General features: G+C 42.8%; 1 protein-coding gene across 1 annotated transcript; it reads right to left on the bottom strand.

Annotated features, from left to right (window-relative positions):
* Positions 1–1,985: 1,985 nt before the first annotated feature.
* Positions 1,986–15,468, bottom strand: LOC121568837 (cerebellar degeneration-related protein 2-like). Its single transcript, XM_041879284.2, has 7 exons — positions 15,167–15,468; positions 13,307–13,419; positions 8,956–9,104; positions 8,615–8,791; positions 3,859–4,164; positions 3,499–3,775; positions 1,986–3,263 (listed from the first exon to the last, which is right to left on the bottom strand). Exons 1-7 carry the CDS (start codon positions 15,246–15,248, stop codon positions 2,994–2,996), a joined length of 1,374 nt encoding a protein of 457 aa, XP_041735218.1. The 5' UTR covers positions 15,249–15,468; the 3' UTR covers positions 1,986–2,993.
* Positions 15,469–15,491: the final 23 nt, after the last annotated feature.

Raw genomic sequence — 15,491 nt, forward strand, 5'->3', positions numbered from 1 at the left:
TTGATAGCATCAAAAAGGAAGCCGATATTGACAGGCTTTGTGTTTCTACTCATTTTACAGTCCATCACAAGTAAGAAACAGTAAACCCATCTGCCAAACCACAGACGCTGAGAAGCATTGGACTTCGGATGGAAAAGACACCGATGTATTGATCTGAACTCTTGTTCTTGGTTATCTGAAGTGTCTCAGTGTCTGTTTGAACGACTCGCCGCAACCTTAATCATATCTTTTTTGTTAACACTTCCGCTTACAAAACGTAAGTTTCACATATTCAATTAAGAAGCACCTTAACATACTTTAAACCTCAGTGTCAGTCAAACTCAAAGCCACTGTACTCCTCTGAATCAGCATTAGCTACAACAACAATCACATTATAGATATGTAACACAGTGACAAATGACAAATATTAGCATAGGAAAATAAATACCATCTCATCGTCCCCCCCAGTGGAAAGTGCAAAGCTGCGATGTGTCCTGTTGGCATAGGTAGCTATAGGCCTAGATATAGGGACACACATCACACAAACAAACATAGAAACAGAGAGAACAGAATGGGCCTTTTCCAGTGTCCACTTATGGTTCTCTGGTATTACAGGCCAATCTATCTCCTGATTATAAGCCAATCTATCAATGTTGACTACTATAGGCCTAACCTCCATAAATACACTACATGGCCAAAGGTATGTGGACACATGCTCATCGAACATCTCATTCCGAATCATGGGCATTCATATGGAGTTGCTCCCCACTTTGCTGCTATAACAGCCTCCACTCTTCTGGGAAGGCTTTCCACTAGATGTTGGAACATTGCTGCGGGGACTTGCTTCCATTCAGCCACAAGAGCATTAGTGGGGCCGGGCACTGATGTTGGGCCTGGCTCGTAGTCGGATTTCCAATTCATCCCAAAGGTGTCGATGGGGTTGAGGTCAGGGCTCTGTGCAGGCCAGTCAAATTCTTCCAGACTGATCTCGACAAACCATTTCTGTATGGACCTTTCTTTGTGCACGGGAGCATTGTCATGCTGAAACAGGAAAGGGCCTTCCCCAAACTGTTGTCACAAAGTTGGAAACACAGAATCGTCTAGAATGTAATTGTATGCTGTAGTGTTAAGATTTCCCTTCACTGGAATTAAGGGGCCTAGCCCGAACCATGAAAAACAGCCCCAGACCATTATTCCTCCTCCTCCAAACTTTACAGTTGGCACTATGCATTGGGGCAGGGACCGTTCTCCTGGCATCCGCCAAACCCAGATGAGTCTGTCGGACTGCCAGATGGTGAAGCGTGATTCATCACACCAGAGAACGCATTTCCACTGAGCCAGAGTCCAATGGCGGCGAGCTTTACACAACTACAGCCGACGCTTGGCATTGCGCATGGTGATCTTACGCTCGGTCATGGAAACCCATTACATGGGTTATTATTTGGGGCGGCAGGTAGCTTAGTGGGTAAGAGCGTTGTGCCAGTAACCGAAAGGTCGCTGGTTCTAATCCCTGAGCCGACTAGGTGAAAAATCTGTCGATGTGCCCTTAAGCAAGGCACTTAACCCTAATTCCTCCTGTAAGTCGCTCTGGATAAGAGCGTCTGCTAAATGACAAAAAAAAAAAATGACGCTCCCGACGAACAGTTATTGTACGGACGTTGCTTCCAGAGGCAGTTTGGAACTCGGTAGTGAGGGTTGCAAGGATAGACTATTTTTACTTGCTTCAGCAGTTCCGTTCTGTGAGCTTGTGTGGCCTACCACTTCGCGGATGAACCGTTGCTGCTCCTAGACGTTTCCACTTCAGAATAACAGCACTTACAGTTGACCGGGGCAGCTCTAGCAGGGCAGAAATTTGACGAACTGACTTGTTGGAAAGGTGGCATCCTATGACGGTGCCACGTTGAAATTCACTGAGCTCTTCAGTAAGGCCATTCTACTGCCAATGTTTGTCTATGGAGATCGCATAGCTGTGTGCTCGATTTTATACACCTGTCAGCAACGGGTGTGGCTGAAATAGCCAAATCCACTAATTTGAAGGGGTATCCACATACTTTTGATATATAGTGTATCTATAAACTACTTATTGAGTCTATAAAGTACTCCATCTAGTCCAGTACTTTTTCGTTGGCATGATAAGGTACACAAATGTAGTTAAATCTATAATCTGGCAATATGTACAGTATGCGCAAAATGTATGGCTCCCCCCACCCCCCCAAAAATAAAATAAAATAAAATAATTGCGACAGACTTAACACTAAACGGATCGGATTGAACACAGACTGCTAGATAGTCTAAGCAAGTTCAAGATCTGTACAATGGTGGTTCTGTACGTGGTATCAGCATACAAACAAACACTTTCTGAGCCCATCTACCTATTGCAGCATAGGCCTACTCATTAAGCTGCAAGACCAAATCTATGGTACATACACATACCATTCTAATTGCTATCATTGCTTGAATTTAGTAGAAAACAAAATAATAGAAAAACCCTGGTTGTTAATATTATTGCACCCATTGACTTCAAGCGAAGAGGGGGTGCCATCTAATTAAGCTAAATGTGGCATAAGAGCAGTCGGATGTTAAGGTGATAGCATCAGGACTCAAACGATCCATATAACAACCCATTTATCAACATCTGAACTGGAAATGTTTGCGCCAAACACAAACTTTTAGATAAGGATGGAAAATAGTCAAAGGGATGTACGGTAGATAAAAAAAAAAAAAAGTGCTTATTGATGAAACCATTGGAGCGTCTCAAGGTGATAGTGTTGACAGGATTGAAGGAGACAACAGGGTACATGTTGTGTAAAAGGTACAGGTGTTACAGTGCGCGCACACACACACACACACAGACAGCACCCTTTGGGATTTCTGCTATGTTAGGCCCTCTCCTATAGCAATATCCTCTTGAGCAGTCTTTTGTCAAACTCAATATCATGACAAAACAAAAAAAGGAGTGCAAACCCCATTCAAAGGTGCAGAAAGAACCAATACTGCCATCACTGTCCACAGAGTCAATGACCCTGACTCGGCCACTTGTTCTCACTTAGGTCCTCTTTGGTCTTCTGGATGCAGGTGAAGATCTCCTGGAAGAGGGCCTTGTACTCGGGCTGCGGCCCGTTGTCTTCGGGGACAGCTGGGAGCCCGATGGAGATGGCCGAGCTTGAGAGGCGCCGTCGGGGGTAACTGACAGTGCCGTGGGAACTGTGGGGTGTCTGCACAGCCTTGTGACTGAGCCCATCTGCCCCCAGCTGGCAGCGCCGCAGAAGCTCCTCGTATTTGACCTGCAGGAGGCAAACGTTCAGTCACTCATTTGCAACTTTCCACACTGTATAACAAACTCATAAATTACTGCATAACAATTTAATTGGCTTCACCTCCTAGACCTTTTGTTTGTCATTCTTATTCATAGGGCACATCGTGGACAAATGGAAATAGTTTCACCCTCTGTTTGTCTTTGTGTTTATTATGCAATAATGATAAACTGTTAATAACAAAAACTTTAATGAAATCCTTTACCTGCAGTGCACTATACTGGGCATCCACCTCATTGAGCAGGGAGATTCCTCTCTGCTTCACCGCCTCCGCTCGTCTGATACATGTACGCTCGTGCCCCCGCTGGATGTCGTCTGCTAGTGTCCCCCTCAGAACACTTTCGCTGTTACACCTCTGCAGGCTGCGCCTTCCCTGCTCACCCACCTCCTTCTCCTCCTCCTCACTTTGGACCAGACTGGGCTTCTCCTCTGGGGCGAAGAAGACTGTGTCGGGCAGCAGTAGCCGGTCAGGTCTCCTGACACTAGTGGAGTAGTGTATTGACTTTATTATACACATACAAACAACATGTACCAAGTATGAATAGAAATAGTGTCATGATCGTACCTGTTGGCGTAGTCGGCCTGCCACAGCTGCCGGAGCTCCTCCACCTCTGCCTCCAGCTCCCTTTGCCTGGCCCGGCAGCCCTCCAGCAGGGCCAGCCGCTGCTCCAGAACCCCGTTCTCCCTGGCCGTCAGCTCAGTCTCCTGTTCCGCTGCCTCCCGCTTCCCCCGCTCAGAGGCCAGAACAGCCTGCAGGGTCTGGATGGAGCGCTGGAGCGCAGAGTTCTCCTCCTCTGGGTTTGGGTCCTGACAGGACTGCTCCCTTGCTGGCCAGGAACGCTCCACACGCAGGCTCTCATAGGCCATGTACCTGGGACAGGGAAAAGGAGTAAGGGTCAACAAGATGGTGAAAGTGGTTATATACACGTCTGTTTTTTATCATGGACAGTACCCGTCAACATTTTGGGCACACCTACTCATTCCAGGGTTTTTCTTTATTTATACTATTTTCTACATTGTAGAATAATAGTGAAGACATCAAAACTATGAAATAACACATATGGAATCATGTAGTAACCAAAAAAGTGTTACACAAATCAAAATATATTTTATATTTGAGATTCTTCAAATAGCCACCCTTTGCCTTGATGACAGCTTTGCACACTCTTGGCATTCTCTCAACCAGCTTCATGAGGTAGTCACCTGGAATGCATTTCAATTAACAGGTGTGCCTTCTTAAAACATTAATTTGTGGAATTTCTTTCCTTCTTAATGCGTTTGAGCCAATCAGTTGTGTTGTGACAAGATGGGGGGGTATACAGAAGATAACCCTATCTGGTGAAAGACCAAGTACATATTATGGCAAGAACAGCTCAAATAAGCAAAGAGAAACGACAGTCCATCATCACTTTAAGACATGAAGGTCAGTCAATACGGACAATTTCAAGAACTTTTAAGGTTTCTTCAAGTGCAGTCGCAAAAACCATCAAGCGCTATGATGAAACTGGCTCTCATGAGGACCGCCACAGTAATGGAACACCCAAAGTTACCTCTGCTGCAGAGGATAAGTTCATTAGAGTTACCAGCCTCAGAAATTGCAGCCCAAATAAATGCTTCACAGAGTTCAAGTAACAGACACATCTCAACACCAACTATTCAGAGGGGACTGTGTGAATCAGGCCTTCATGGTCAAATTGCTGCAAAGAAACCACTACTAAAATGACACCAATAAGAAGAAGAGACCTGCTTGGGCCAAGAAACACGAGCAATGGACATTAGACCGGTGGAAATTTGTCCTTTGGTCTGGAGTCCAAATTGGAGATTTTTGGTTCCAACCGCCGTGTCTTGTGAGACGCGGTGTGGGTGAACGGATGATCTCCGCATGTGTAGTTCTCACCGTAAAGGATAGAGGAGGAGGTGTTATGGTGTGGGGGTGCTTTGCTGGTAACATTGTCTGTGATTTATTTATTATTCAAGGCACGCATAACCAGCATGGCTACCACAGCATTCTACAGCGATACGCCATTCCATCTGGTTTGGGCTTAGTGGGACTATCATTTGTTTTTCAACAGGACAATGACCCAACACACCTCCAGGCTGTGTAAGGGCTATTTGACCAAGAAGGAGAGTGAGGGAGTGCTGCATCAGACGACCTGGCCTCCACAATCCCCCAAACAACCCAATTGAGATGGTTTGGGATGAGTCGGACCGCAGAGTGAAGGAAAAGCAGCCAACAAGTGCTCAGCATATGTGGGAACTCTTTCAAGACAGTTGGAAAAGCATTACCGGTGAAGCTGGTTGAGAGAATGCCAAGAGTGTGCAAAGCTGTCATCAAGGCAAAGGGTGGCTATTTGAAGAATCTCAAATATATTTTGATTTGTTTAACACTTGTTTGTTTACTACATGATTCCATGTGTTATTTCATAGTATTGATGTCTGCACTATTATTCTACAATGTAAAAAATTGAAAAAAAAAATGAAAATCCCTTGAATGAGTAGGTGTGTCCAAACCTTTGATTGGTAGTGTACAGTTGAAGTCGAAAGTTTACACAACACCTTAGCCAAATACATTTAAACTCAGTTTTTCACAATTCCTGACATTTAATCCTGGTAAAAATTCCCTGTCTTAAGTCAGTTAGGATCACCACTTTATTTTAAGAATGTGAAATGTCAGAATAATAATAGAGAGAATGATTTATTTCAGCTTTTATTTCTTTCATCACATTCCCAGTGGGTCAGACGTTTACATACACTCAATTAGTATTTGGTAGCATTGCCTTTAAATTGTTTAACTTGGGTCAAACATTTCTGGTAGCCTTCCACAAGCTTCCCACTATAAGTTGGGTGAATTTTGGCCCATTCCTCCTGACAGAGCTGGTGTAACGAGTCAGGTTTGTAGGCCTCCTTGCTCGCACATGCTTTTTCAGTTCTGCCCACAAATTCTCTTTAGGATTGAGGTCAGGGCTTTGTGATGGCCACTCCAATACCTTGACTTTGTTGTCCTTAAGCCATTTTGCCACAACTTTGGAAGTATGCTTGGGGTCATTGTCCATTTGGAAGACCCATTTGCGACCAAGCTTTAACTTCCTGACTGATGTCTTGAGATGTTGCTTCAATATATCCACATAATTGTCCTTCCTCATGATGCCATCTGTTTTGTGAAGTGCACCAGTCCCTCCTGCAGCAAAGCACCCCCACAGCATGATGCTGCCACCCTCGTGCTTCACGGTTGGGATGGTGTTCTTCAGCTTGCAAGCAACCCCCTTTCTCCTCCAAACATAACGATGGTCATTATGGCCAAACAGTTCTATTTTTGTTTAATCAGACCAGAGGACATTTCTCCAAAAAGTATGATCTTTGTCCCCATGTGCAGTTGCAAACCGTAGTCTGGCTTTTTTATGGTGGTTTTGGAGCAGTGGCTTCTTCCTTGCTGAGCGGCCTTTCAGGTTATGTCGATATAGGACTCATTTTACTGTGGATATAGATACTTTTGTACCGGTTTCCTCCAGCATCTACACAAGGTCCTTTGCTGTTGTTCTGGGATTGATTTGCACTTTTCGCACCAAAGTCATTCATCTTTAGGAGACAGAATGAGTCTCCTTCCTGAGCTGTATGACGGCTGTGTGGTCCCAGGGTGTTTATACTTGTGTACTATGGTTTGTACAGATGAACGTGGTACCTTCAGGCGTTTTGAAACTGCTCCCAAGGATGAACCAAACTTATGGAGGTCTACAATTTTTTTTCTTAGGTCTTGGCTGATTTCTTTTGATTTTCCCATGATGTCAAGCGAAGAGGCACTGAGTTTGAAGGTAGGCCTTGAAATACATCCACAGGTACACCTCCAATTGACTCAAATGATGTCAATTAGCCTATCAGAAGCTTCTAAAGCCATGACATAATTTTCTGGAATTTTCCAAGCTGTTTAAAGGCACAGTCAACTTAGTGTATGTAAACTTCTGACCCACTGGAATTGTGATACAGTGAATTATAAGTGAAATAAACTGTCTGTAAAAAACTGATGGAAAAATTACTTGTGTCATGCACAAAGTAGATGTCCTAACCGACTTGCCAAAACTATAGTTTGTTAACAAGAAATGTGTGGAGTGGTTGAAAAACAAGTTTTAATGACTCCAATCTAAGTGTATGTAAATGTCCGACTTCAACTGTATGTGCTTTATCAGTTGTTTTGTATTGCTTGCTAAGACAGGCTACTAATAATGTGTGTTTGTGTGTGTGTGTACACAGGCTAGACTTAACCCCCACGGAAAGATTTATCTGCAGGGGATTGTATCTGAAAAGCCTTGGCCCAGATTAGGTGGTCTGGGTCTGTGTGACCTGGGGACATCCAGTCAGCACACGGCTGATAATGTTGGTAATACACCAGAGGAGGATCAGGGGTCGTAGGAGTCCGAATAAACAGGTCATTAGACTATGGGCCCATCTCAACAGTCAAAAGTGTCTTTCTCTGCCTCCTTTACTTAATATGCACTGAAAGGGAATACACAGTACGCAGATCACTGTAAGGGGTAGAGATGAAAAGAGGCTCTGTGACTGCTAGTTGGACACCATTGATGATTGGTAATGCAGTTTCTATAAACTTGCAGAAAGACCTGTAACTTGCCCAGACACACAGTTCCTGGAATTATGTCCAAACATTCAGGCTAGCTGAAACCCCACATCTTTAAGGAATACCTGGGATAGGATAAAGTAATCCTTCTACCCCCCCCAAAAAAAAGATATATATATAAAAAATATTGTAAAGTGGCTGTCCCACTGGCTATCATAAGGTGAATGCACCAATTTGTAAGTCGCTCTGGATAAGAGCGTCTGCTAAATGACGAAAATGTAAATGTAAGTAAAACATTCCTCAAGGCACATTCTTTTTACTGTACTTTAAATAACCTTTGAGGTAACTTCCTCTGTTTATCATTTGTTATTGTGTTTGTGTACCATGCAATGTCCTCTCTTAGCATGCACATAATTTCCTAATTGTTTAGTTACTATAATCTGAGTGCAGGAAATGAGTGTTGTGACACACCAAGGTCACAGTGACTGTTCCCACTGCAGAATAAGGCCAGCTCATTTGGTTTCTCAAAGTTGGTCTCTTGTCTCCATCTACTCTCTTCTCAGCCTTGTCTTGGTTTGCATGGTTGAGATGAGAATTAAATTGATCAACATTGATTTGAGCTGAATAAAGCTGAACACATCTGGTGATGTGGTGGAATGGCTGCGTTTTAGAGTGAAAATAACATTAACGGTTTGTTGGCACCAGATTCAATTGCACAGCTGCAGGACACAGACATGCACACACACACACTCACTTGTCTTTCTGCAGGTCATACAGCTCCTTGAGGCAGGACACACTCTGTGCTCCGAGGTTGCGTCTCTGCTCGGCCAGTTCTCTCCTGCTGCGGTCAGACTGGGCTGCACTCAGCTCATCCACCTGGGTCTGCAGGTCCTCCATGTGGGTCTCAAGACTGTCGATCTTCTCTGTCAGGCTGGGAGAGGACGAGCATAGAAGTGGTTCGAATTACTGAGCTTTGTGGAGAAAATTAATTTAGCCAAAACCTTGCCACTTAGCGCCCAAATTTACTAAGTATTTATGCTGGGATTTTTTTTTTTCTCTTTTCAGAAAGGAATCAGATAAAGTCATGAGTCTCACCAGTTGATCCTCTGCTGGGCGACGCGGTTGTCCAGAATCAGCCTGTGGTTGCCCTGCTCCAGGTCTCTGGCCGCCACATCTAGCTGCTCGTATACCTTAGCATGCTGGTCATTCATCTGCCTCAGCAGATCCACCTGCTTGGTCAGGTACTGGGAGGAGAGTAGGTCAAAGGTAAGGGCCATTGAATTAGGATGGATAGAATAGAACACTGTTTTTGGGTCCACTAAAAGGGTCCAGTGTTTGTCAGGTGATACGGAGTTTATACTGTATTGTAAGTATTGATCAAGCATTTAATTATGGTTCCATTATGACTGCTACAGTATGAGAGTTCTCTCATTATTCTCTCAATTCAATTCTCAGAACAATGATACATTACGAAACAGCTCAGTGCGTCCTCTGAAGAGGACCAGAAGCACCGAACACCCTTTTGGACTTGCAAATCACTGTGGCTTTGTGACAGGAATACTCTATGCAAGAGTATTTGAAATACATTTGCATGGAGCTGGGGCATATACCACTTAGCATTATCAGGATGGTTCACTGCCACTTGTTAAAGGACTCCTAAGTGATCCCCCTATGTGCCCTCGAATTTAGGCTTAACCATCATGACTCATTCAAATCATTAGGGTTTGATATTAACTGACTGTCAGACAAGGCTTAGGATAAAGCCCTAACCCACATCACTCAGTGAGCTCCTTCAGAGAGACACGCTTCAGTTGAAAAATACGTCAATGGAACTTTGAACTGGTTCAATTACGTGTGAAATATACTTTACTGATCTTGCAGTCAAAAGTGTACAAAGATCTTAGTCCAAAGTGAAAAAAATAGCAGGGTCACAATACTGACAGATGAGTAACACTGTCACAGTAGTTGCATAGGTGACGATAGTACCTAGAACTTGACATATCTAGCTAACCATTACCTGAAAATAGAGGTTATATTCCTCTGTTTACATTACAAGGAAAGAGGGCAATTCCACAATAACAGAATGATGCCGAGACTCTAGACTTTCCACTTTAAAATGTATGTAAAACAAAAACCAATGATTGCAAAGTAAAAAAAATAAACATACAACTTCATGCACAAGGACTACCTTTAACAATTTCCACAGAAAATTTTACAAAAACACATTTACTTGAAGAGCAGTGCAGATGCAAAGTTTGGTAACAGAATGACGGCACAAACAGCACAGACCATCATTCTGTTACCAAACTTTGCATAATTCTGTTACCGTGGAATAGCCCAAGAGTAGCCTAAGACCAGGTACAGACACCACATATAGAGATGGTCAGATACATGGGATTACAACTCAATAAGCACTGAAGGCACTGACCTCATAATCAGCACTGTAAATAATTTAAGGTCCTTATCTTTGTTGACCTGCTGTCAATTAGATGGTCTCTCCAGTAATTAAAATAGAACGGGACAGTTGGTACGGTCAGTAATAGTCGGATATCCTGGGGTTAAACGTCGAGACATAGGTCTTAGACTAGAGGGCTGAAATCCCCTGTGGTTGGTTGTGTGCTGAACGAACACGTTGCGCCTGAACACCCTTTGAATGTATCACCTGTTTGTTTGAACTTGTTGAGACTGCTCACCGAACACATACTGCTTGTTCCACCATGGTCGCCCAGAGCTAGCACCTGCGCAGTGCACATATTTGCTGATCTTTGTACATATCTGTTGTTCATGCTTATTTGTTTGGAAATGAAGTGATTTACTGTACAAATCAGATCTGTGTGGCATGCCGGCACCTATAGCTCCAGTCGACTCTTGTGAACAAGCAAGGAGTTCATACTGAAGAAGTGGTCACTAGTCAGGATGATGGAAGAAAGGCCGAAAGGTCTGATACGAAAATGTCATGTTGTTTGTACCGCCACCCTAACTGTGAACGTGTGTGAGTATACATCCCGTGAATATAGTGAGGGTACTATTAGGCAACCCCAAAATATTGGTTGTTAAACACACCATCATATATCATGCGGTGCAAGGCAGGAAAGAGTATTTGCACACCAAGTTCTCTTAGGCTACGTTTACACAGGCAGCACAATTCTGATATTGTTTCCACTAATTGGTCTTTTGACCAATCACATCAGATCTTTTCACATCAGATCTTTTTCAGAGCTGATCTGATTGGTCAAAATACCAATTAGTGAAACAAAATATCAGAATTGGGCTGCCTGTCTAAACACAGCCTTAGACACCCTGTGTTGAGAGGCAGGATAACATCAGTAGTAACTATGTGAAAGTTCACTACCTTGACTAAGCCTTTGGCTACTGAAGGGAGCATAAAGCCGTTGGCCACTGCCCTCCTTACAGAGAGGAGGTGAAAGGTGTCCTAAAGGTGCCTTAAAGATAGGAAGACAAATACCTGTCCATGCAATGCACCACGCCAAGGACCAATTAAGTCATGAGCTACTCCAGACGGGCTTTCACTTGATCCCATTTAACGAGAGGAAACTAACAATCAGAAGAGCCTGACAAGAAAAGAGATTTGGAGCAGAGATTTCTCAACGTGGACTTTCGGCTCCCATTGATGGACTTGTTGGTCTGTGCGTAGAGTTGTTTCCTAATGACGTCATACATTTGAGCTAAGCTTCTTATTGCTTCTGAACACCTGAAGTCCTGTTTTTGTTTACAGACAGGACAGGTACAGTGCCTTCGGAAAGTATTCAGACCCCTTGACATTTTCCACATTTTGTTACGTTAAACCCATATTCTAAAATGGATTAAACAAATAAATAATCCTCAGCAATCTGCACACAATACCCCATAATGACAAAGCGAAAACAGGTTTTTAGAAATGTTAGCAAATGTATTAAAATAAAAAAACAAATACCTTATTTACATAAGTATTCAGACCGTTTGCTATGAGACTCGAAATTGAGCTCAGGTGCATCCTGTTTCTGTTGATCATCCTTGAGATGTTTCTACAACTTGGTTGGAGTCCACCTGTGGGAAATTCAATTGATTGGACATGATTTGGAAAGGCACACACCTGTCTATATAAGGTCCCACAGTTGACAGTGCATGTCAGAGCAAAAACAAAGCCATGAGGTCGAAGGAATTGTCCGTAGAGCTCAGAGACCGGATTGTGTCGAGGCACAGATCTGGGGAAGGGTACCAAAAAAATTCTGCAGCATTGAAGGTCCCCAAGAACACAGTGGCCTCCATCATTCTTAAATGGAAGAAGTTTGGAACCACCAAGACTCTTCCTAGAGCTGGCCGCCCGGCCAAACTGAGCAACTCAAATCAGCAAAGAGAAACGACAGTCCATCATTACTTTAAGACATGAAGGCCAGTCAACACAGAACATTGATCGCCGCATGTGTAGTTCCCACCGTAAAGCATGGTGGAGGGGGTATTATGGTGTGGGGGTGCTTTCCTGGTGACACTTATTTAGAATTCAAGGCACACTTAACCAGCATGGCTACCACAGCATTCTGCAGCAATACGCCATCCCATCTGGTTTGGGCTTAGTGGGACAATCATTTGTTTTTCAACAGGACAATGACCCAACACACCTCCAGGCTGTGTAAGGGCTATTTTACCAAGAAGGAGAGTGATGGAGTGCTGCATCAGATGACCTGGCCTCCACAATCCCCCGACCTCAACCCATTTGAGATGGTTTGGGATGAGTCGGACATTAGAGTGAAGGAAAAGCAGCCAACAAGTACTCAGCATATGTGGGAACTCCTTCAAGACTGTTGGAAAAGCATTCCAGGTGAAGCTGGTTGAGAGAATGCCAAGAGTGTGCAACTTTTTGGGTTACTACATGATTCCAAATGTGTTATTTCATAGTTTGATGTCTTCACTATTATTCTACAATGTAGAAAATAGTAAAAATTTATTAAAACCCTTGAATGAGTAGGTGTGTCCAAACTTGACTGGTACTGTATATAAATTAGCAAAAATGTCAAAAAAAACTGTTTTTGCTTTGTCATATGGGGTATTGTGTGTAGATTGATGAGGGGGAAAAAAAATTAATTAATCAATGTTTGAATAAGGCTGTAACCTAACAAAATGTGTAAAAAGTAATGGGGTCTGAATACTTTCCGAAGGACAGGTTAGCTAAGGACAGGTTAGCTAAGACTAAGTCAATTTGTTGAATGAATGTTGGCCTACTCCAGTGGTACAGTATCTGCAAAATGATAATTTATTAACAAGCAATATTCCAGCCATAGTGACCTTCAGAGCAAGGTTTAAAAAGTGATTCATTCATATGACACATTTTGCTGCCGTTCAATATGTTTCCGACTGATCAGTGGAAAAAATGTAACCTACAATGTGGTCGTGTGCGTGTTTGTATTTGCTCTCAGCGGCTTAGTATGATCATATTTAGGCTAGCTACCTCAACCTCCTGCAGCTGCTCCTGGTTGGTGGAGTACATCTGCTGCAGCCCCTGCTCCAACTCATGGTTCCGGTCCAGTAGGGTCTTACCCAGCTGAGCCGCCAAATGGAGATCTGTAAACACATACACGCAAACAAAACACATATTCATTGTATATACACTAAACATGGATCAGTTAACACTTTCACAAATGCGTATACACACACACAGTATGTTAGCCCAATATTGGACTAAAGGAGCCTAACATTACTCCTTATAGTCCAAGGACCTTACATGTTTTGTTTAAAAGTGAATTGGCTCTGGTAGCCAAAACAACCAAATACTACATTAAATGTGAATTGATTCTCAATTGCGGTATGGTTCTAGAAAAATAAATAAATCCCTCTACTTTCATATCACATCAAAATTATTTTAAAAATGCAAAATACACACTCACTGAACACCGTTTTAAGCGGTTTTAACACAGTTGCAGCCGACAGTATTTTTCAGTGACAACATGTTTGTGGCATCTGACTTCTGTTTACACACAGGTGTTCGGAGACGGAGATAGCTAATTAGCACAGGTAGTCCACTCTGTCTTCCATCTGTTTTCCTTAAATAAGCGCTGTAACATGGAAATATGGCCGTGCGGGAATCCAAAACCAAATAAAGGTGTATCAATTTAACCTTTTGTTTTGTATAACGCAAACATCTATCAACCCAAAGGTTGCAAGTTCGAATCTCATCACAGACAACTTTATCATTTTAGCAACTTTTCAACTACTTACTACTTTTTTTAGCTACTTTGCAACTACTTAGCATGTTAGCTAACCCTTCCCTTAACCCTTTTAGCTAACCCTTCCCCTAACCTTAACCCTTTAACCTAACCCCTAGCCTAGCTAACGTTAGCCAGATAGCTAATGTTAGCATCCTAACCACCTAGCTAGAGTTTGTAATATATCATACGTTTTGCGAATTCGTAACATATTGTACGTTTTGCACATTTGTAACATATTGTACATTTTGTAAATTCGTAACATATATTACAAATTGTAATTCGTAACATATCATACGAAATGGGTGATGGACATCCACAAATTAATACATAACATACGAAACGTTATGAATCATACTGAACGTAAATCGGTTTTACATACAGAATTATACAAAAAGCTCTGAGACCAGGTTGCAGTCAGCCAGCCAGCTAATGTAATGGAACTGAGAGTCATGATCAAGGGCTAACAGTATGCCTGCAACAACATACAGGTGCACAATAATAATGCAGTACACAAATACATGCAAATAGTGTCCAAACAAACTACAAAAACTGTAGCCTACACACACACACACACACAAGTCACACACAATACACACACAGGACACAATAATCAACACATGGGAAGTGACAGCCTTAGGATATCTTGGCAACAAGAAGGCTCTCAGTAATTCTCAATGTAGACCCCACTACTACTGACTATGTGTGAGTGTCACAAGAGTGTTACCCTTTACAATAAGATCTGTGTGCGATACAAATCACTCAGATTATTTGTTTAAATTCTAACAAAATATGTTTTTTTTTTTAATGGAATGGATGTGGGTCTATGAAAGGGTATCATGAGGCTTGTGGTTGCAATGTTGGCAATCGCATGTCATCAGCAATAACTGTGAGGCTATTCACTGATTTTGTCTAGGACATTTTAAAATTAAATTGTAATGATTTTCTAATCTGTAATCTCAGATGATCTGATGCATCAATCCAGACTGTAGAATAGTGGAATCGTATTGCAATAAGAGGCTGGTGGTTGTTCTCTCTCAGTTACGGCTGTTTAGGGCGCAACCAAGCTATCCCTCCCTTCAACACCCGCAACACAAATCTCTTACCGTGCTCAAGGTCCTGTTTGCCATACCATGGCTCCTCATCCTTGAGCTCAAACTCTTCCTCCACTATCATATCAGTCAGCATTTTCCCCTGACAATTGTATTCCAATAGAGAGTGCGCGCTCCACCCGGCAGAATCCTAAAACACCGGTGTGATAAACAGCCTGGAGTGACCGGACAATATCCTCCGGTGGCGTAGTCCGGTGTCTGTTTGCGGCAACGTGGCAATCTGTGCAGCCGGAGAACGAACTCAGCCACTAAGGAAAAAGCGACACTACTTTTTTAATGACAGTTCATTGACCAATAATTAGAAAGTAGGTTGGACCAG

This window comes from Coregonus clupeaformis, unplaced genomic scaffold (assembly GCF_020615455.1).
Source record: "Coregonus clupeaformis isolate EN_2021a unplaced genomic scaffold, ASM2061545v1 scaf0119, whole genome shotgun sequence".
NCBI lineage: Eukaryota > Metazoa > Chordata > Actinopteri > Salmoniformes > Salmonidae > Coregonus > Coregonus clupeaformis.

Excerpts from the sequence above, each read along its gene's own strand:
- LOC121568837 (XM_041879284.2), bottom strand. The coding sequence starts at position 15,248 with ATGCTGACTGATATGATAGTGGAGGAAGAGTTTGAGCTCAAGGATGAG. Across the intron at positions 13,420-15,166 it reads CAAACAGGACCTTGAGCACG|ATCTCCATTTGGCGGCTCAG; the intron begins GTAAGAGATTTG and ends ATGTGTTTACAG. Across the intron at positions 4,165-8,614 it reads TATGACCTGCAGAAAGACAA|GTACATGGCCTATGAGAGCC; the intron begins GTGAGTGTGTGT and ends TCCCTGTCCCAG.